General features: G+C 44.1%; 1 protein-coding gene across 4 annotated transcripts in view; it reads left to right on the top strand.

The window, feature by feature from the left end:
* The window catches only part of SMARCA2 (SWI/SNF related BAF chromatin remodeling complex subunit ATPase 2), a 1,892,118-nt gene that overhangs the window by 322,502 nt on the left and 1,546,346 nt on the right, over positions 1 to 23,270 (top strand). For all 4 annotated transcript variants that reach the window (XM_086961220.1, XM_086961218.1, XM_086961217.1 and 1 more), the window contains exons 6-8: positions 2,136 to 2,385; positions 8,722 to 8,848; positions 16,570 to 16,743. In XM_086961220.1, coding sequence (XP_086817346.1) covers positions 2,136 to 2,385; positions 8,722 to 8,848; positions 16,570 to 16,743 — 551 coding nt within the window. The remainder of the gene's footprint in view (positions 1 to 2,135; positions 2,386 to 8,721; positions 8,849 to 16,569; positions 16,744 to 23,270) is intronic.

Genomic DNA, 23,270 nt, shown 5'->3' with positions numbered 1-23,270 from the left:
TGTGTGGGCTCTCTGAGTTAAAGAAGGTGGTGGGACTACCACCAGACCCTGAACCCAGAAGACAGGCTCAAGGTTCGTTGATCAGACTCCTCAGAACTCCTCCAGGAATGACAAACCATGTGCCACAACAGGACCTGCTGGGGCAGTGCCCAAATAGCAGAAGAAGACAAAGCAAGTGCGATATCACACTTTCAAAAAATGAAAAGGGAATCTCTCCCAAGAGCTGCTTCCCCTTCGGACACCGATAGGTTCACAGATTCTTGAAAATACAAAAAACTGTGCTCTTTCCAATTAAGGGCCAAAAAAAGGGCTAGGTAAAGGACAGGTGGACGACACTTATCCTCTGTGATTTTAGACACTACTACAAACCAAACTCTCTAGTTTGTTTCCACCATGGTCCTTGGTCCACCGCTCTGGGTGAACTTACCTCTTCTTTCCTCTTTGGCAATTATTCTATTTCCCTGCTTGGAAGATGGAAAAGGAGAACTGGTTGGACCCGGTTGGCCTCTCTAATTCATTAGCTCTGTGTTCTTTACATGTCTGTGTTTTATTTCTTGTTTGATTGTGTCAGGACAGAAGAAATGCACAGGAATTGTGGGATCCCATATTTTAGAGGGTGGAGGTTGCCGGTAACTGTACAAGAGTTGATCCTTATATTTTTAGGATGACTAATCGACAAAACCTTTTTAAATTCCTTTCAATTACTGTACGGGGCCTGAACTTCCCTTACAAGTGGCAACAGTTGAAGATACCCCCTCCAACAAAATCCTGATATCTTCCTTCAGACCACAATCGCATGCTCAATCTCAAATACTCCTGTTAACTTTGTACCTCCTCCATTACTATAACAGCCGGAGTTTTGTGGGAATTACATATCAGGCAAAGGCCCTCTACAGTTGTCAGAGACATAGACGATCGCTTCCTCAAGCTGAAAGCACAGAGGAGAAAGACAAAGCTTACAACTTTAAACCTATATGCTCCTAATTCAAGCCAAGATGCATACCTTCTCACCTTGTTGAGGGAATAACTCCACGACTCCAAATATGACTTTATAGCAGGGACAACTTTAATCTGCAATAAGACAGAGGCGACGCAAATATGAATCCAATTTCTAGTTATTTATTTGTTCAGAAAGTCAGGCCATCATTGTCTTGACGCTCACAGCCAAAGTCATGTAAAAAGATTCTTTATTCACTGTTTCTTCATATTAAAGCAATCAAAAACAGCCAGCGCGTTTAGCTCATACATGAGCTTCATCAGGGCTGTGATATACAAAATTGCTAAATATTAAACACATCTAGTTGTAAAGTTCAAAACATCACCTACATTTTAATTACATTCCACCAATACCAAATGCAATGTGTTGGCATATGGACTTTGTCAGCAAAAAATGTATATTTCAACAGATGCAATATTCGTATCTTTCTCTATGTATAACCTAGCTGGATAATATTATTGAAGGTTGTGTCACATTGGATAGCTGTATATACACAGTGTCGGCCACTGCCAGTTATGCTTCATAGCCTGCCAAAATAAGGCTTATTGGAACCCACCACTGACACTAACTAGGCTTCATGGATGCACACTCTTACTCCTGCATACTTTGTTTTATTTTGTATGTTTAATCCTTGATTGCTCTGTTCAGTTTACAACAACCACCTTGTTTGTTGAAGGGTGGTGTTGAGGGTTATTATTTTCATATTCTCTTTTTGGGTATGCTACTTGATATTTTATAAAGGGTTGATTATAATCTGATAACTGACCGAGCCTATGATATTTTTTCTGCTTAATTTAAATATTTTCAATAAAATACTTAAACGAGAAGGTGTGGTTGATGTAACAGCATTTATGTTGTAAATTAGAACTAAAATGACTTCAGCCAAGCAAGGCATCTTGGGCTCTCAGAGATATTCTTGTAAAGGAGCACTGTATTCCTTGGACACACTCACTGATGAGTGACAGTGTGTTATATTTGTTCATTTATTTTTGGCAAAATTGACCCATTTCTATATGACTGCAAGGAAGGGAATTAGGGATTCTCTATATAACATTGTTGGTGTTTCTTAGCATTTGTATGTGATACTGTTGCAGAGTGTTTTGGAAAACCTAATGAGGCGTGATTTAATTTATTTCAGGTCAAGGGTCAGAATTAAGTGCTCCCACAGCACCCCAAAAGCCTCCAGTGCCACCTCCAAGCGGAAGGCCATCGCCTGCACCTCCAGCTGTCCAGCCTTCTTCTGTTATGCCTGGTCCATCTGTGCCACAGCCAACTCCTGGGCAGCCTGCACCTATAGTTCAGTTACAGCAAAAACAGAACCGAATCAGCCCTATCCAGAAACCACAGGGTTTAGACCCTGTTGAAATTCTTCAGGAGAGGGAATACAGGTTATGTGTGGTTTTCATTTTTAAATTTCTGAAGTGTATTTGGGAAAGTGGGACTATACATTTGTGATTAGATTCTTTACTAGGTTTATGGAAAATTATGGTTTAGTTAAAAGGTTTTTGCACACCTGTACATCTGATGCATTGACAGAAAAGCATGGCTCAGCCCAAAGCGTTCAACTGCTGTAAGCATCACGTTTATGCAGAAATAGTTACGTGCATTTGGTCCCCCTTCCACCCTCTGCAGCATTAATTTGAATTTGTAAGAATGGGAAACATTCTACTTAGTTTGTCAAGGATAGAAACCAGCATGTAATCATTGTGACTCTTAACGCCTTATTAAGGACTGATTTGTTTGTTGAGATGATATCCCCTCACAGGGCATTCCAGGATCTCTCAGAAGTGCCTCTATTCATCATTTTACCAATTTCACCACATAGCTCTATTTCCGTTGTTTATCAGGATTTGTCAGTAATGTATAAAGTTTTGAGGCCAGTCCATTGGTTTCTTCTAACGTAGTTTCTAACCTTTCCAAATCTGCCTATTGCCTATTTACATCTGCTTAATTTTTTAGACAGATTGCATGGTGGTGTAGCTGCTAATACCAACCTTTTTTCAATTCACCTCAAAGCCCTGCTTACAATTCTTAACAAATCCGATTTGCCCCCTCCTTCACATCCACTTCAGTCACCCTCTCACCAGTTTTTGTATTGTGTTGATCTTAATGGTGGCAGGAATATTGTACGGTCATGAGAGGTGCAAGAGGAACTCCTAGGGCAGTGCTTGTAATTTGACTAAAACCAAGCTGTCTGGTTCTTGCTTTTCTTTGAAGCCATGTCACATCCCAAAGTGCCCTCCCAACTATCTCCTAATTCTGTGGACTCATTCCACTGACAATTGGGTGTTCCCTCTGGCTATTTGCCCCAGAATCTGGCATTGGGTTGCCTTCTAATTCCTGATGTCTGGAATCTCACTCCCCACCCATCTGTTCCTAGGTGCTTTTAGAATTGGGTGTGATATCAGTGCTGGTTCGCCTTGCAACACAATTTTCAACATGGATTTCTGCTTAGTTAAAATATCGCATTACCAACACAAACTAAAGTGTCTCTGACAGACATAAATCAATCTTATTAGGATTACCTTTTTTCATTGTGGTTATCCTTCCCCGCAATGAAATATGTTGCACATTCCTATTTGATCCTTCAATAGTCTGTCTAGCAGTGGTGTTATATTTAACTCAAGTCAAAGATTTTGGAAGTAATCTGGACTCCCAGATACTTCAAGGAGTGATCACTCACTTCTAAATGTATCACTGCCATGCTGAGGTCTCTCCCTGCATGATGCAGTTGTATCAGTAAAAAGTTGTCTGGATTAACCATAGAAACCGAGGTCCTCCTAAATGTTTCCGGTAGCGCCAGTGAGGAGGGTTATTACATTCAGTGTTTCAGTCATTTATAGCAGCCAACATCTGCAAATAAGATCATATTAACTGTACCTCCATATTCTAGGCCCTTGGTGTCTTATTACCACCATGCCATCTCCAGGGATATGATTTCCATTACAAAAGGAGTGGGGACATTGCTCATTCTCCTTCCAGACCACTGTCTGAGAATATACCATTACTCAAGATACTAGCTCTTGGATGCATATAAGGCCCGATGACCATCCTGATACAGCCTGAACTCTGACATCACTGTCTTAAAAAATTAACAGCTAACCCCGTCAAACGCCTTCTCAACATCTGGTGCCAACAAGGCCAATTATATCCTTTTTCTGTTTGACTTTTTGACATGGTGAGCTTTCCTCTGGTTGGACATGTAGCTTATAGCTATTGTAGGAGAGTAGGATCTGCTTCCTATGGTTACCCCCACTTTTTGCTGTGTTTCACTGGTTTATCGACTTTAGTCTGGCTGTGGCCCTGCTAATCAGGACCACAGCCTAGCTGTTCTGTTTCTAAATTGGTTACCTGTACATTAGGTACACTCCAGATTGGTTACTGGGTTACCCTTGTGAGCCCCTAGTATATGGTACCTTAGGTACCAAGGGCATAGGTACCCCACAGGCCTACCAGGGGCTGAAGCATGTATTATGCCACCCCTGGGAAGCCTTCCAAAATGGCACCACAGGTCTGCACTTGCATCCTGGGTAAGGTGGCCTGCACCATTTCTTCGCAGCTCTCCTTTGGAATTGACGACGAAACCCAACACGAAAAGACACCTATGCACCTGGTTTCCCTGGGTGAGGTAACACGAGTAGTTTGGGGCTCCCATGGGTCTTGACTCTCGAAGTTTCCAGTACTGAAAGGGTTTTACTGTAGTTCACTCCGAAGTGTCCCTAAACTTTAACTTTGTAACTTTAACGTGCGCCATAGAAGTCAATGGTGATTCGCGGCTGTGTTTAGACACTGCACGCGTCAACCTGGGTCTCCTGCATCCCTACCTTGGGTGGTTCCTGGTTGCCCCAGCAGTTCTACAGGCCCTAGGCCTAACTTCCATCCCTCACGTGGTTCTTATACCACTTTCTAAGTATATGGCTTGTGAGGCCCCTAGGGCAAAACCTATACTGTGCTAATTTTCTGTGTGCATTTAAGTTCTTGTATTGTATTTGTGCCTCTAGCCTCATAAGGAGACTAGAGGGGTTGTGTATAGAATAAACACATATATTTTCTATATATACCTGGTGTGGTGCTCTTTCATTTGATCATTCAAGAGGTTATAGACTGGTAAAACAAGCTGCTTTACATTCCTTCAAGACTTAGCCTGACGGCTGCTCTCCACAGCTACCACTAGGATAGCTTTCTATAAAGGTTGTCTAAACCTACTATCAATAAGGGTCGTTTGGACTGGTGCAAGGTGCCCACTAGAATAGTAGACATCATATGCCAGGCCTACTTCTCACAGCTATTTGCTTTTTTTTCAAGGCTCTCGGCAGCAAAGTGTGAGTTTAGGCTTACTATGTACGTGTGCCTTACAACTGAGTGACAAAATGGCCCTCTCTGATTTCTTTGTCAGCGCAATATTTAATTTATTATTTATAACTACTCTTCTTTTCAAGTCTGACCTAACCCGTGCAAATTTGTGTTTGACCTCTGAAAGCTTATATTTATTTTCTAATTTCTAAAACAGTACATGCTCTCTGTTCCTCTTTTCCACTGATGCCGATACATTTCCCTCTTTTCAGAGATTTTAGAGCCTCCATAAGGTTTTGTGAGACACCTCAGGATAGTCATTACCCATTAACTAATCTGTAATTTGCTCTGTGAGCTACATTGTGTTGGATCAGTCTTCTAGGGTACCATTTCCTATCTGAAGGGGCTGCGTCGATGGCTTTGAGCACCACCTAAAGAGGTTCAGGGTGAGAAATTGTAATGGTGCAAGTGTCCTCCTTCTCCACCTGCCCTTCTGGTCCATTCAAAATAAACCTTGTCTCTATCTTGCAATATATGTTGCGGATATGCAAGTTGAATGTGAAATGTTTTCCACTTGGATTGTTTTTCACCCTATCCTGTGGTGCAAGCGTTTGTTCTTTCTTCAAGCTCCAGTACTTGTTATCCCGCTTAGTTAACATCTTGCTTAAGGGTTACCATCACCTCTGGCCATCTTATACACATGTCAGTTAATTCTGGTGTCAGATCATTCTTACTTTAATTAAGTTGCTGGAGCAGACTGAGGAGGACTTAATTAGTCAGCTTTTTTCTTTCCTTGCCGCCTGCTCTGAAGTTTCTTGTTTTGGCTTTGTCAGATGTGATCATTTTCGCAGACCTGTAAGTACAGTATGCACCCTTGTACCTCTGGCCTTTTCCTGGTCGTGTATAGCTTATTGTAGCAGGCTGTTTTTTGTTATAGAGACGTTTGATTTCTCTTAAGACTCATATAGTTCTCATCTGGATAAAGGACACCAGCTGTCTCAGTTGTCCATCTCTAGATGTTGATTCCAAGACCGTTGTGCTGAAATGCCTGGGAAGATTCCTGGTTATTGAAGCTGATATTTTGACTTGCATTATGTGCGTCTACTTCAGTTATCTAAACGTCTGCCTCAGCCGGGTAAAATCTCCCAAGGTAAAATGCCTCCACTCACCATCCGCATACAGGTGATATCACTTTGAAACATTGTTTAATCCATTCTCGCAACACATTAGGTTTTAGATTAAGATTAGATTTAGATTGTGGAGCTCTGTCCCACCTTTTATCCTCACTCCTGTGCTCAAGAGCCAGCTTCCCTGCACTTATTTTTTCTCTCATGGGCTCGAAAGTTCTACTTGTGCTCCTTCAGTATTATGCTTACTTTATGCACTGCTCCAGCTACCATTTCTGCTATGATGTTGGCCCTCCTTGTGCTCTCTCGTTTTTCGTTGCTCCATGCCTACATTCCAGTCTATCTCGGTCTGTCCCGCTCTTGGAAACTCTGCCTTCTCCTAATCTCTCAGTGCACTTTGTCTAGCAGCAACAGTAGCCAAAGCCATATGTTGAGGATGTAACGTTCTCACAGGCCAGGGGCAGTGTCTATGGTGTGGATAGGTATTTCAATGCCATTCCTTGTGCCGGGTCACAGTTGTTCTCCAGCTCTTCACATGATATTTTTAGAGTACTGTCATTGCTCTTGATTTGCATTTAGCAGCTGGCTCGGTCTGGCTAGTCTGAAACTTCATGCATTTACATTCTCCATCTTGGCTGATCAGCAACTCCCCCGGAATTCACAGTTCAAGTGCCCACTTCCCATAAAGCATTCAAACTTGAGGAATCTGGCTGAAATATTGTTGTCCATGTTGACATGTTTCTGCTTTGTAGCAAGGATTTGTAGAATGCTTACTTATCCAGTTTGTTGCTGTTGGAAGTACACTACCAATACAGCATACTTTGTTTGCTAAAATTTGGTGCGTATGAAAACATTTGACCCTTGGTAGCATTAGGGAAAAAAATAATCTTTTGTATAATTGAATTAACATGATGTAAAATATGTGATGCTTGTCTCTTTTTATTCAAACACATTTCATATTAATTAGAAGAATGAATGACATACATTTAAAAGGCAAATCTATCTTTCAGTTTAACTTAGAGTTTGACTGCGCTTCTTCACTTGAGCATAGCAATGAGTTATGAGTAAATCTTACTGTATCTAACCATTTCTCTTACAGTTTGTGATTTTTTTTTAGCTGATAGGATACTGAAATTGTTATCAATTTAAATAGTTGTCATCCTGGCAGACTTTTCATCACATATAGCACTTTTGGTGCAATTGAGGTTTCTAGGCTCTGCTGAACTGTTCCATTGAAACAACAAAATATGATGGCAGTAATGCTTGCAAAAGTCTTAGCCACTGGCAGTCACTCCTGCCACATACCACTCGATCATTTTCTGCCCACTGCACCACTCTAGAGAGGGAGCAGTCAATCATGCAAATTATTTTTAGTCCTCCTGTGGTAAAGATCAGCCCAAACTGCTGGGTCATGTTTTCTCCACATGGGAACACACACAATCTAAGACTAGTTTCAGGCCTGTTGTTCCTCACCAGTGAGGGGTAGCTTGGTTCCCGGTGTGAGTACAGGACCCACGTCTGAACAGAACCACACAATTCTCCTTTGTTCAGGTTCCTCCTAAAACAACCCAGGCCACATTCATCTCCTCCTAGCCTATTCACATTCTGGCAACAGAAAGACCATATTTTGGAGGAGGCCAGACCCACTCTCCCCCTGTCATTTATTGCAAACTGTTTGTTTGTGTTTACCTACTCGCAGAGGTACACCCATGTGATTTCCTCCCTCCAGTCCAGAACGCGTTTTTCTTTCTGTGCTAAATATTTGGTCTGACTTTCGTTTTCCATCTTTCACCTCCCATCTTTCCTGATCTCCCAAATGCACACTTTTCTTTCATCTTACAATAGCTTATTCCTCTAATTGTGTTCCAAACACTTTACTGCTCAGACTCAAAATGAAAATCCCTCCTTCGATCCTCTTTGCTTATACAGTATATTTGAAGAAATTGTTACACCTCCGAGAGTGTTCACAGATTGCTTGCGGAGATGTATTTTTAAGGTGCCAATATTTTCAAAAGCAATTTCTCTACTAAAATTATCAAGCCACGTTGGTGAACCTACCACTAACATCATGCCATTTCACTACCTGGGATGTATTGTTGGGGTTTATTTGATTTGTGGTTTTACTATTTTAATGATGATTGATCAAAGTGTTTAAAGCTGATTGAATAGTTTGGATGTGTCAAATTGCAAGTCCGGGATCAGGAATTGCAAGGGGAGTGGGGGGATTAGAAAGAAATGGATGTGGAGGTTGGACATTTGGGCTAGTTTGTGATACTGAACCAGTCTTGCTGTTATTCTCTTTAGGCTGCAGGCCCGCATAACACACAGAATCCAAGAACTCGAGAACTTGCCAGGATCATTACCTCCAGATTTGCGAACCAAAGCTACAGTAGAGCTAAAGGCACTTAGGCTACTGAATTTCCAACGGCAGGTAAGGCTTTTAAGAAAGTACAGAGTGGTGCTGTCACTAGCTTTCCCTATTTGCAGGGTATACTGAGTTAAGAAGCCCCCATTTTCATCAGGCTTCCTCATCTGAGGCTTTCCCTGGTAGAAATGTTTAATCCTGTTTACCATATTAGCACTTTATATTTATTTTGCTCTTGAGGCATTTCTATAGCAAAACCACCTTTTGAAATACTATTGGAGTAATATTCTCATAGAGAATCATTAAGGGAGAATGGGGACCCCCACACCCAAGAACATCTGACAAATCCCGGACCACCCTGGTCCAGTACTGACAAACCACTTGACAGGTCCATACCAAGTGGTAGAAATCCGCTGGGTCGGTTCTGCAACGAGGACAGGAAGTAGGACGGATACCTGCTCGACTAAGGTGAGCTGGAGAAAGGTAATCAAAATGTAGATAGTATGTGTGTACCAGCCTCCGTTGCGGGGAGATAGTAAGTTCCGGAGGGGCCATCAAGGCATTCTGCCAGTCTTCTGCCATGGGCCCACCTAACTTCCCCAAAGGGCTCTAAGGTAGTGTAGGGAACTAGAAGAATTAATCACGAGAGTACAGTCAATTTGGAAGATTCCCCCTCGCCCAGGTCCCCCATAAGTTTCGCTTCTGGAAGGTAAACTCCGGGAGGGCCTCAATTGATTGGAGTATGAAAGTGGAGAGCATGTCTGAGTTGAAGGTATTTATAGAACTGGGTATGGTGTAGAGTATACATTGTTGAAGGTCTTGAAAGGAATGTATATGCTTTCCCGACCATACATCTCGCAGTCGTGTGATACCAATAATGTCCTAAAATCGAAAACCATGGAGCACCGCCACCTCCCCCAGCCAGGTGCTGTGCCAAAGAGGGGTTTGTTGTGAGTGCAGCCCTCCATACACAAAACTGCACTCTAGTTATCAAAGGTATAGAAGTAGAAATCTGAGCGTGGCCTGCATATGAGAGAAGCCCAATAATGAAAGTTCTAAGCAGTAGGCGGGATCCTGCCAATCCCCATTGAACGAGTCATGGATAACAAGAAGATGGGAGAACATATAATTAAAATAGAGATTAGACATTCCCAGGACACCATCAAAGTGTCTCTGATAACAGTGTGTGAAGACAAGGCGCAACCTAGAACCCCGCCACAGAAATGCTCTCGCATTTCCATCCAATTCTCAAAACCATGCCGGTACAAATTAAGTGGTATGTTCTGAAAAATGTAAAGAAATATTGGAAGAATTATCATCTTGTATTGCGCAATGCAGCCCATAACATTAAGAGGAAGGGCCTGCCATCTGGTAAGGTACGCTTTAGCTTTTCAGACCCGAGGTTGAAGATTAAGGGCCTAAATGAGTTCTGGTTACACAGCGACCCATACACCCAGATACTTAAAACTAAGCCGGCAGAGAGGAATTGTCCTCTACCAATCAAAGCAATCTCTGGCCGATACCAGGGGAACCAACACAGATTTAGAAGTGTTCATTCAAAGATCCAAAGCCACTAAGCAGCTGTAAACATCTAGGTTCACTAACAGCCGGGTTTGAGATACAAGAGCACGTCATCTGCGTATAACGCAATGCGGTCCTCGTGGCCAACACTCCAGGTCCCCCCGGAATAATGGGGTTCTGTACGTATGAGCTGGGACAAAGGCTCTATTGCCAAGGCAAAGAGGAGGGGGACCAAGGGCAACCCTGCCTGGTCCCTCGCTCAATAGGAAAAATAGAAGATAAGACCGCATTGACACATCTCGAGCCGTGAGGTTGGTGTAAAGGACACAGACCATATTCCGGAAGTGTGATCCACATCCAGCGCGAGCTGTCACCAACTGAAGATAATTCCAGTCTACTGTATCAAATTCCTTTTCAAAATAAATGAGTAATGCTAGATCCTCCCACAATCGATGACGGTGAGCCAGAGCCACATGAAGCCAACTAATATAATGTTCCATACTACGAGATGGCATAAAGTCACACTGGTCCGGCTGCACCAAAGTGGTCAGGACCCGTTTGAGTCTGTTTGCCAAGATTGTTGCGAAAATTTTGACCTCCTAATTGAGAAGTGATATTGGGCTATAGTTGGCACAGGATGTTAAGGGAAGCTGCGTTTTTGGTATCACAATTATAGTGGCTGAGTTCAGCTCTAACTGGAAAGAGCCCACGTAACAGACCTCCTTACATAAGGACAAGAAAAAGGGGAGAAGAAGTTCCCGAAATGTGGCATAGTTTTCCATGGAAAAGCCGTTCGGACACGGGTCTTCCCAGAAGCCAGACTGGACTATGTATTCCCAATCTCTTCCGGTGTGAAAGGTTTGTTGAGTAGGTGGGAGTCATTGGGAGATAAACTAGGAAGAAATACTGAATTTAGAAAGATATGGGATGTGGTCAGATTTCTATCTTTGGGTGTTGAATATAAAGTCCTATAATATTGCGCGAAGGCTTGTGCTATCTCAGGAAGAGATTTCCATGAGCAACCGGTATCATCTGTGATCTCAGGGACAATACTATTGGCTTGTTTGTGGGAGGCCAACCAATAAAGCAGCTTCCCATTTTTGTCCCTCCCAACCATAAATCTTGGCCTTTGTGGTCTGCCAAAGAAATTTGGCTGCCTCAAGCGGGTGGAGAAGGATATCTTCACAGATGAGTCCTAACTGTCGGGAGATATCCTCTTAGTGATTCAACTCTATTTGTTGTTCTAGGCGAAGAGCGCGAGCCTCCAGCTGGGCAATGAGAGAGGAGCACTCGTTCTCAAGCTCTAATAGAACTTTTGGCAAATACCCGTAGTACCACTTTACCAGCCGCCCACAGACTACTAATCAGTGCAATCGACCCGTCATCAGTGTAGAAATATGCAGCACCTAGCGACTGAACAAAATTTTATCCTGAAAATACCAAACATTAAGGTGCCACATGGGGAGCAATCCAGATGGTGTCTGACTAAGAAGAAGTAAGGGCGAATGGTCTGAAGTTCTATGTAGCAAAATTTGGAATTAAATCGGCACCAAACAGTTGGGGGAAGGCAGTAGAATGAGATCTATCTGGGAGGGAGTTTGGTGAGCTACAGATGTATGTGTAAATTGACGTAGTCTAGCTTGCTAAGACCTCCAAGCTTCACAAATGCCCAGGGTATTGATCCAGTCTGCAAGTCGGCGAGCCCCAATATATCTGGAGGCAGTGGGGCCTCCTGTACTATTGAGGTTGCGGAATAATACCTCGTTGAAGTCGCCGCCTAATGCTGTAGGCCCATGTGGAAGGTATAAAAGAAGTCTCAAGAGTTCTCAGAGGCTGGTCGATAAGGAAGTGGGCGGATTACTAAAACAATCACTTGCCATCTAGGATACCTTCAAGAGCAATAAAGCATTCCTATGGGTCGCATGTTACCTGAGAAACCACAAAAGGGAAGGAACGGTGCAAAGGAATAGCTACCCCTCTCGCTCCCAGGGAGTACCCTGCATGAAAGACCATATTGTAGCCTTTACGGGCCAGGAGGGGACATTGCTCTACTAAAAGATGGATCTCTTGGAGCAGTAGCACCTCTGGGAGATTCTGATGGTGAAGGAAAAGACTGCAGCCTGTTTCACTCGGTCCAATAGATGGTTAATATTCCATGATAAAACACGGAGATTCATGTGGATGGGGGGGTGAGAGTTGTGGTAAGCAGGGGACCACCTGAGAAAAGGACCCACTGTAGCAGATAGTAGGAAAGAACTGCAACAATTGTTTGCTATAAGTGAGTACAGCCCTGATTTTAAAGTCATGAGTAGTGCAACAATGTGTGCCAAGACCTAAAAGGAAAGAACAAAGGCAAACAAGTACTACAAACACAACACTATGATAAAAAAAATCAACATATTGTAAAGAAAACCCAGCCCTCCAACTCCTGCCTCCCCCTACACTTCTCCCCTAGAAGCATCTGTCACCCTGAAAAAAGTTACAGCAAGAAAAGCAAAGTACACAACTTTAGAAAAAAAGTAAGAGCTGGGGAACCCCACCCAAGAAAACGTTTTGTAAAGACAGTAATCCCCATTCTACACCTAAAAGAAGACTTTTGGCACAATTAGACAGTTGGTCAGATAAGTATGGTTAGGCTAATGAGCAGGATAGTATAGACTGCATGGATTTGTATAATTATATAGAAATGCAAACCCAATCAAATAGCAGGACTGCGTGAGAGATCAGAGTCCAGGCAAGCAACAGCCATATTGGTGGACGGCGATGATGGTTGCCTGTTAGCCCCCAGCCCCTCATCCTCCACCCCAGAGGCACGGGCCATGGCAGTTGCAGACTATGACATTGGTTGTGTCCGTGGGGAGCGTGAAGGTGAGGTAGACTGAACTGTTCTGAGCCCAATCTGGGACTGAGTGTGTTTTCTGTAGGGTTTAGGCAGTGACTGTGAGTCTGGGACAGCAGTAGCCTCCAGCTTGCATGAAGAGGAAGTGACTGACCAGTGCAGCAAGTGATCCTCTGTAAGCTACTGTCATGCAGACTCTGGCTTGCTGAAGAAATGTGACTTGTCTAGATGAATGTCATGGAGTCTAGCTGGAAATAACAGTCAATATTGGAGCCCTATAGCTCTCAACTTCTGTTTAACCTCCAAGTAAGAACGCCTTCATTATTGCACCTCACGTGTGTAGTCAGGGAAAAGGAGAACCTTCGTATCTCCACATCAGAGGTCAGAATGAAAGCGGGCCTCTGTGAGAATCGCATCCCTCCCAGTATGTGCCCTTTCAAACACAAACCATGAGGACAAATGATCACTGGGTATCCTGGATTTAATCCATCGTTCCATGAAATCCGCCATCTGTTGGCGTTCGGCATATTCCGTGTTTTCAAGAACTCCAATTACGTGAATGTTATTAAGCCATGAGCGATTTTCTGCATCTTTGGCTCCTCTATGGAGCTCCGACGTGTGAGCAAGTAATGTGGAAATCTGAGACTCATGAATGGAAACTTTGTCCTTGACCTTAGAGATTAGAGATTCACTCTCTGTGAATCGGGCAGAAGCATTTCGGAGATTCTGACGCAGTAGTGCCACGTCCATCCTCAACTCATGACCTTCGCCTCCACCGCGGCCGGCAACGTTGAATAGCCTGCAGTATTACTGTAAGCTCACTAATGGAGAGGCGGATTTCTCATTATCTGAAGGGCCCGGAGAGCCATTAGCGGTGTATTGATCCATCCCCATCTGTGTAGAAGCAGAACAGGCAGGTTTATCCTTGCCCATGGCAGGTAACTGATAAAAGGCAATACAATAATCTTGACACAGGTTACCACAGCATTAGGGGCATTCAGGGTCGCACCTCAGAAAGGGCCTAACCAGTATAGACAGAGTTCAAGCCGCCACTATGAGAAAGGGGCCAGGAGTCACCAGGAGAGGACCGTATGGCACAATACCAGGATCTTCAAAGTGTTCAGGAAACAACTACTACAAGGTCCAATATACAGCAGTCTAGCACATCATGCCTCTCAGTGTAGGGAGGCATGGACATCACAGATGGATAAGGTGAAGGCTCCGGTCCACAGTAAGGAATGGAGTGAGCAGCTGTTCTAATAAAGCATATGCACCCACCTGCCGCTGGCCCAGTCCTGAGGGGTAGGCCCCTCAAAGGGACTGGCACAGGGTCTCTTTCTAAACCGCTCTGGCTGAACGATAGGCAAAGGACCATAGTTCTGCAGGACTCCTGCGCCCATCCAAAGATGGCCGTGCCACCAGCCGCAATGCAAGATTGCCGCAGCCCCACACCCCGGCCTGGGGCAGTTAAGCAGGTTGTAGAGGTAGGCAGGGATATAGGGCTGCTGCTTTGCTCCAGCGGGCACTGAGCAGAGATCCTGCTCGTGGACCCAGAGCCCGATGAAGGAAAAGGAGCTAGACTCCAGGGAGGGGGGGGCCTGACCATAGGTGTCAACACCGAATGTACAGTGTGGCCCACCCCGACGATGGCTCAGTTGGGCCGTTCTCACCCATTTGCAGCAAGATCAATCCCTTTGGCTGGCGTGGGAGAGGATCAGAGACCGAGTCAGAGACTGGCCGCGAAGCGGGATCACCACTGCATCACAATCCAGGTCTGGGGCAAATAAGTAGGCTGGAGAGGCAGGTGGACATGCAAGACTGCGACCCCTCGCCAGGCCCAGACTCCGGCCGACTTGCGCCAGTCACTAGGAGAGATCTTGATATTGGGCTGGGAACCCCAAGCAAAAGTTGTCAAAGCAGGGGGGGGCGGCTGGCGGGGCGGCAGGCCCCTCGGTCTTAAGCGGAGGGGAGTCCCTGGGTTTTCAGCAGAGGGGGATCCTCAACTCGGGACAGTTGAGCCGACCGTGCAATGCAACAAACACAAGGAGATGATGAACTGAGCGCAGAAACTTTTCAGACACTCACCCCCAGACACAGATCTCGGTTGAATCCATCATTGTTCTTTAGCGCATTTCGCCACCCCAGTTCAGACCCAGCTATATGCAAATCAGGCTTAACCAAGTGCCTCATGGGAACAGTCCAGCCTAAACTGCCAAGCCAGGCCTTCCCTTTACCGGAAACAAGCGTCCTGGGACCAGTTTCGGGGTAACATCCCTCATCAGCCAGGCTAGCTTCAATCCAGTAACAAAGTAAGCAAGGGACCCACGTCTGGGCATACCCTACCAACTTAAGGCAAACTAAGCAAACACAAGGAGATGATGGACGGAGCGCTGAAACTTTTCAGACACTCACCCCCAGTCACAGATCTGGGTGCCACACGGCTTGCCTCAATAGCAGCGCATAAGGGTCGCTGCCAGCAGACGATTGCCTCGGGCACCGGCACCACCTACCATCAGGGGCTGAGGGTGGCTTCACCGCCGGGCCAGGATCTCACCCGCAGTCAATTGCCCCACTGGCAGTCGGACACCCAGGGAGGACTCTCACCAGCAGTGCCGGGGCACCCAGGATAGGTAATGATCGCCAGCCGCACCACAGTCCCACTCTCTTGGTGCCAGTCTGCGGCACAGGCCCCACTGCTTTGTCAGGCACTCCGTGTACTCCGGAGAGCTGCAGTCGGCTGGAAAAACTCAGTTGCGTAGGCAGAGTTTAATAAGATAGCAAACAAATACTGGATGGTGAGCACAGGTCCAGATTTATGCCGGTTAACAGGGGTTCAGAGCTGAGCTGCCTTAAGATGCGTCCACCATGTTGGCCGTCTTAGCCATGCTCCTAGGACACTATATATTTAACAGAATATTTTTGTCCATCCAACCTTTTATTAAGCCCTTCACTTAAAGACCAGGAACAAACCATTCTGGTAAAAAGCTATAGTAAAATATGTTAACCTGTAACATTGTGCGCTACTGCCATTGAGCATGTAATCCTAAATACTTGATCATTGTTAGATTTTGACTTAGGGCTGGGTTTTTAAATGATAATTTACATAAATTGCTTTGCTGTCTTTGTACATTGTGTATTTTGTTCCACAGAAGAAGGGTTTTCTATATTTCTAGCAGGTCTAATATTCTAACAAATTTTGCATGCTTTTTTATTCAGTAATGGTGTAATTTGGATGTTTTCTGTTTGTGCTTTTTTGGGTTAGCTTTTTTAAAAATGTATTTGAAACTGTTCAGTTTAAAGAGATGAACACTCAATTGGCAATTTCGTTAAGGAAATTAGGCAGCATTAGTAATTCGAAACAAAAGTTCTCAGTTCTGCCCATTGACTGTTAAATATGAAACTCAAGTTTGTGGAATTTGTTTTGCAGTTAAGACAGGAAGTAGTAGCGTGCATGCGCCGTGACACCACCTTGGAGACTGCACTGAATTCCAAAGCTTACAAACGCAACAAACGCCAAACTCTGCGTGAAGCGCGCATGACTGAAAAACTGGAGAAGCAGCAGAAGATCGAACAGGAGAGGAAACGCAGGCAGAAACACCAGGTACTTCACATTGTGGAGTTGGTAGACAGGGATTGCCTTTGCATCTAAATTGAAAGTGCACTAGACTTTACATCAGATTGATAGTTTTGTATTTTTTATGAAATAGTTGTAGATTGCATTGATTAGTTGGAATAGAAGACAACAGCATATGTCATTCAAGGTGGCAGCCATGTTTTGTTAGACTTGCGTCATTAGGCTCCAGCTTTTTGTTTTGTCAGGGTAGCTGAAGGGTTAACTAATTTAACTGAATGCAATAAGTGAGAGTCTAAAATCTAAAAGGGTATATATATGTATATATATATATGTATATGTATATATATATATATATATGTATATATATATATGTATATATATATGTATATATATATATATGTATATATATATGTATATATATATATATATATATATGTATGTATATATATATATATATATATATATATATATATATATATATATATATATATATACACATAGTTACAGGAACCTAATTTGAAGAACAGCCACTGGACGAAGATTGTTCACTTGGTTTAATGGAAAACATGCTGGCAGCATAACTGAACAGGGAGTCACTTCAGTAAAATTAAACGCCAGACGCGTTTCGAAAGCCCCATGCTCTCTTCTTCAGTATATATATATATATATATATATATATATACACACTAAACGAAGCCACCACAACTGCAGTCAGTGGCATATAATTAAGAGTCATGGGACTCGAAACGCGTAATGCCTGTTGTGGCTTTTATTGAATTAAAGATCTTGTTGGAAGCAGTTGGTGTGGCCTGTTCGACGTTGCTGTAAGAGCGAACGTTTTTCGTTATATATATATATATCCCAGTGTTTTGTGGGTCGCATGCTGTTACCTGCCCCCCCCCCGCAATGACAATTTTGACATTGTGTCTCGCCCTGGCACCGCAATTCCCAGACTTCATCACGCTGCATTCTGGGATTTGAAGTCTTGCCCTATTCTCGGGACTTCACACAGGTGCGGAAATCAACAACCAGGGGTGGAGCGGGCTTGCAACTGCAAGTGTTTAAAAGGAGGGACTCGTCTACAGCTTGTGATTATACCTACAGGATGCTTTGGGCGCTGAAGAAGGCAGAGGGCTGCCGAAATGCATTCGCCATTGTGTAATTAAAAGAAGGCTTCCTACCGTTTCCTCCAGGGTCTCTGCCTCTTTTCTTGAAAGGAGTTCGTGTGGATATATATATATATATATATATATATATTCACTGAAAAAACCATAGGTTATAGACTATATATAGTTAGGAATTAGCCTTTAAAAAACCTTGGAAATTCACTGAAAAAACCATAGGTTTTAGGCCTTATATAGTTAGGAAGTAACATATAAAAAACCATTGAAATTCCTCCTATATAGTTAGCTGGACATTTTATTGATATAAAACCAATGAAATTCCACATATGACGCCATATGAACATTGTGAACATTGCAGCATCAAAAGCTCTTTATTAAACATAAGGATTCCATGGCAAAACTTTCCATCCTGACGCGTTTCGCCTCTTGATGAGTTTTGTTCACAGGTAAGCAATCCAAAAACATTTAAATGTGACCACTTGTTTATATAAGACCACCAAGGTGTGACGTGGCTTTAAAGTCGTATGTTGTTGAAACACATTGAAAACGAAGAACAACATTACATTTGTTACAAGCTGCAGTGTCACTTTAAGCATCATTCTCCATTAGTAAACAGCACTGCAGTCGTTTCGTGATTTAACAGACTCCATGTACTTGTGAATACTTGTGCTGCTGTTTAATGAAAATTCCATGGTTGTAAACAAATGTCCTGCTGCTCTAAAAAATGCTAGCAAATAGTAAATGGGAATACTCTTATCCCCATTCACCTCCTTTGCCCATACATATATATATATATATATATATATATATATATATATATATATATATATATATATATATATATATATATATATATATATATATATTGCACTGCAAGTACTATTAAGCCACAGTGTTGGAGTATGTACTTAACAGCTAGCAAATGCATGAAAAAGCTGTGCCTTCCAGTCCAGGAATCCATTGCCTCTGATGAAGTGACAGTACACAAAACGCGTCAGGCAGCTTGGACATGATTGCTGTGCTGGCGGTTTATCCTTGTTGCTCCCTCCAAGTAAAGAATTTTGGCAAATCCTTCACCTGTCGTGGGATTTCTCTACACCAGGCAACTTCGTTTTGGGATATATATATATATATATATATATATATATATATATATATATATATATAAATTTACAGCAATGTTGTAACATAAAATTAACATTCAGGTTGGTTTCACTTTGTGTTGGAATGTTTCTTTGTAAGGAAGCTCTAGATTTAGAGGCAGGGTAAATCTTATTCTTGGGAAGATTTTCAACATCAAAAGTTGCTTGAAATTAACCCTTTTATTTTCTGCCGGTAAGATTGATTCAACTGCATCATTGAGTGTGTAGCACAAACGATCACACACTACCTTTGTCTCGTCTCACAGTAGTTTCTGCTCAACTTTGAGGAACTCTGTGACATCAAAAGCAATCTCTGGTTCTGCCTTAGAGATTGTTTCTTCAGCGCCCTAAGATCATTCAGTGTCTTAAAGAATGTGAATATCTCAAGGTGCTAAATGCTGCAATTATATTTGTATGCGTGTGCAAAAGGCATCTTTGTTCACTTACTGTAGAGGAGAACCCAAATCCAAACTTAGGGCCTGATTACGATGTCGGATGGACCGGAGTCCGCCCAACATAGTTTGGGAACTGGAACCGAAAGACCTCCCGTCATCGGTTCCAGCCCAGCAAGTAGGATGCAACTGAACCCTACTCGTTCACAATCCTATTTTTAACAATGTGAGCACGCATTCCGAACGGAATGCATGCTCTCATTGCTAAGAGCAGAGTTGCAGTTCTTCCCTGCACCTTTGGCAGGCACCTCAAGGTGCTTGCCACCTGGTGCATGGATAAACAGGGGGGCACCATAGGTGCTCCCTAGGCCGCCATCATGAGGCCTTGCATCCATGGGGGCCCCCAAAATAGGATTCCCACAGCCTTTCTGTGTCGGAAAGGCCGGCACAGAAAAGCTGTGGGAATTTTCCATCATAATCCCTCAGCTGGTAAGAGCTGCCTGAGGGATTTATGAAGGATTTCCGAATGGCAGCTGGGCTCTCTGAGCCCATCGGAGGCTATTTGGAAATCCGGTCCGATTCTTTTCCGACCGACCCTATCGAAATGGATCGGTCGGAAAGGAATCCGAATGGGCCATTTTGGTGCGGTCGGAATTGCTCTGACCAATGGTCGTAGCTATTACCGACCGCATCGAAATCGGCCCCTTCGTTGGAGGAATCTGGCATGTCGATATCCCTCCCAGCGTCATGAGGTGAAAGTTGGCAGGGGGTTATTGGAGAGTTTGTCGTACTTAAAATTTGCAATAAATTATGGAGCGTAGTCTTTGAAACGTAAAGAGTACAAGCATCTCCACATTTTTGGCAACAAATGCTGACCAATCTAATTTTAGAAAGGCAAAATAGCACTTATCAATTGGTTGACCCTAATTTTTATTATTAGACCCTCATTAAGGCCAACACATTCCAATAGAAAGTTGGCATTGGAGAAGCAATTTAGTTTCAGTGTGATCTCACTGATTTCAGAGTGGTAGCTTAAGATGCTTGTATCGGGTATCCTGTAGAATTGCGGTGAATACGTTGATTGCAGTGCATTCTGTTATCGTCGTTCACATAAAAAAGCGTCTGATTTATTTTTTCTAAACTGAACTTAATTGATATTTTAGAGGTTTTCACAAAATTATTGAGAATGCTTATATGGTTTGATTGCCGCAGTGTGAATTGAAGTGTAAGGCTTTGCACAAAGGTAAGGGTTGAGGCAAAAAAAAGATGCACCTGCTTTAACCTGTGGCTTGAGAGTAGTAGTGATGGTGCTTTTGAATCCAAGGAACACAACCCTGTCTGTTCCTTCAAGGGTAAAACCCAAATCGCAATGAAAAATAAGGAATCAGCACCCATCCAAGAAGTATTTTTCATTAATTTCAAAGGTCCATAATGCATATGAGAGTCCTGTGATAAATGAATCCGGATTTCAGTAAGATTTTTCTTTTCCAAAGTTCTTTATTTTAACAATACAGGTCAGGAAAAAATGCAAGAACACAAATGGATTCCCTTCTTAGCCGACGCGTTTCGTCTCACACATTGAGACTTCTTCAGGGCTAAGGATGAAACATACAACAATTATACACTAATACACATCTATATATACACAAAAATTAAAAACATCGGATATACATTAAAATACCCTAGCATGTTTATATTTGCAGAAATAATCCAAGTTGGTCAGTGCTTATGTCAGAAAGGGGACACCTACCTACTCTGCACTCAAGCGGAAAGCTCCACCCTAGAGGACACGTACCAGGCAAACAGCGCATCAGCCTCCCAGCCCACCTCTCGCCGCACCCGCTCCGCGGGTGCCGCTTCGTCGGTGGGTGTTGGTAGAGGCAGTATCCAGAGGAACAGAGGCGAGGACACCGGCAGAAAGACAGCAAGGCGGTAAGGGGCGCGAGGGACCAGCGTGGCTGCGAGCGTGCGGGGACTTCATTTCCCAGAAGTCCCTGCAAGACCAAGGAAGAGCTTCCGGTCCGCTCTCCCTGCTGGCCCGCCCCCCGCCCATCCAAACCTGCTAAAAGCGTCCCTTTCCCTCCACCTTGTGGGACACCTACCTACTCTGCACTCAAGCGGAAAGCTCCACCCTAGAGGACACGTACCAGGCAAACAGCGCAGCAGCCTCCCAGCCCACCTCTCGCCGCACCCGCTCCGCGGGTGCCGCTTCGTCGGTGGGTGTTGGTAGAGGCAGTATCCAGAGGAACAGAGGCGAGGACACCGGCAGAAAGACAGCAAGGCGGTAAGGGGCGCGAGGGACCAGCGGGGCTGCGAGCGTGCGGGGACTTCATTTCCCAGAAGTCCCTGCAAGACCAAGGAAGAGCTTCCGGTCCGCTCTCCCTGCTGGCCCGCCCCCCGCCCTTTACGCCTCCTACATAACAACATCTCTCTCCCGCAGCGCGGGACGCAGCTCGGGCGAAGACAGGGCAAAGACAGGGCCGTTTGAGGCCGTTCGAGGACGGCAGAGGACGGCCACGGCCCTGTCACCCTGAACTCTACATCGACCCCCTAGCCCCCCACGAAAACAAACGCACATCATTGGGACTCAAGATGCGTCCCAAAACAAGAAGCGCGACTAAGAAAGTGGCCCTGGTGACGCAAGTAACCGGCCCTATAGACCTCTTTATATCCAGGGTCAATGATACCATCGACAAAAGCATCATCTTACTGGAGAAAAGAGTTTCTTTGGACCTCATGCAGGCAAAACGATCTTCGCTTGGTTCACTTGCCACTGCAAATTCTCCCGTTCACCCGGTAGCTAATAACTGCTCCCTGCCACTTCCAATAAACATCGCTCCTACGTTGACCGTTCCAAATTCCGTCGATTTGTCCGTAACCCAATCGGACTCTGACCTATCATACGTCGATCTCGACGCAACCCCAGACCTAGAAGCCTGCCAATCACCGGTCGAGAAATTAGACCAGAGTGCCGTCAGTAATTCTGTACCACCTGACCCAGAAACGATCCTAGAAACAACAAAAATAAGGGAAACTATCTCCACCAACTCCAAGGCAATGCCAACCAGCAAGGAAAAACCAAAGACAAAAAGAAAGAACCATAATTTGACCACACCTACCCCAAATTCCTCGGCAGGCATCCCCTGCTGGGTGGAAAACATGGTTATGGATTTAAAATCCGACCTTGAGGCAAAAATCACAGCGCAGATCAAACCACTCATATCAAAATTGGACAGACTTACGTCATTAATTAACACCAAATGTAGTTGTAAACCAAGCAGGAATGGTTCCGCCCCAATGCAGGGAGCACAGGAAATACCTAAAAAAAAACCATCCAGTACCAAACAAATAACTAGCATAATAAACAAGTCCAATATTTCACTAATCAAAAAAGCGGCAGTAACACATCCATTAGTCAAAAAAGGGACCAATCTGGATGCCCCCAAAAACATCTCGGATGCGGTAGATCCTCCCTCCGCCACGCAAACAGGTCCAGAAGGTCAATCAAAAACAAATAACAGGCAAACGAAAGGAAATCCCACCATTCCAGCAGAGACCCCCTCCCAAGAAAAACCATCAGACTCGAAGACCAAGCAACCTCGGCCCAAAATAATCAACTTACCCCCGGAAGCTTCTCCCTTCGTGGTGGTGCTAACAGCAGTTCCCCCACTGAAGGAGGGCGCAAGAGAAACCTTCGCAGAGCTGAGGAACAAATGTGCCCAGTGGCTCCAACTCCATAGACCACTACCCGCCCACATTAGGGGCGACATCTTCTCTGCACGTAGAGGAGATTGGGTTGGTAGAAGCACGAAGGCAATAGCGGGGGACGTCATCAGCATCAAATTCAGGGAGATAGGGGCAGCAAACTACATTTGCAATTCGTCCAATAGAGGACC

Source organism: Lissotriton vulgaris, chromosome 3_1, assembly GCF_964263255.1.
Source record: "Lissotriton vulgaris chromosome 3_1, aLisVul1.2, whole genome shotgun sequence".
In the NCBI taxonomy this organism is placed as follows: Eukaryota; Metazoa; Chordata; class Amphibia; order Caudata; family Salamandridae; genus Lissotriton; species Lissotriton vulgaris.
This window is presented reverse-complemented; position numbering and strand designations above follow the sequence as displayed.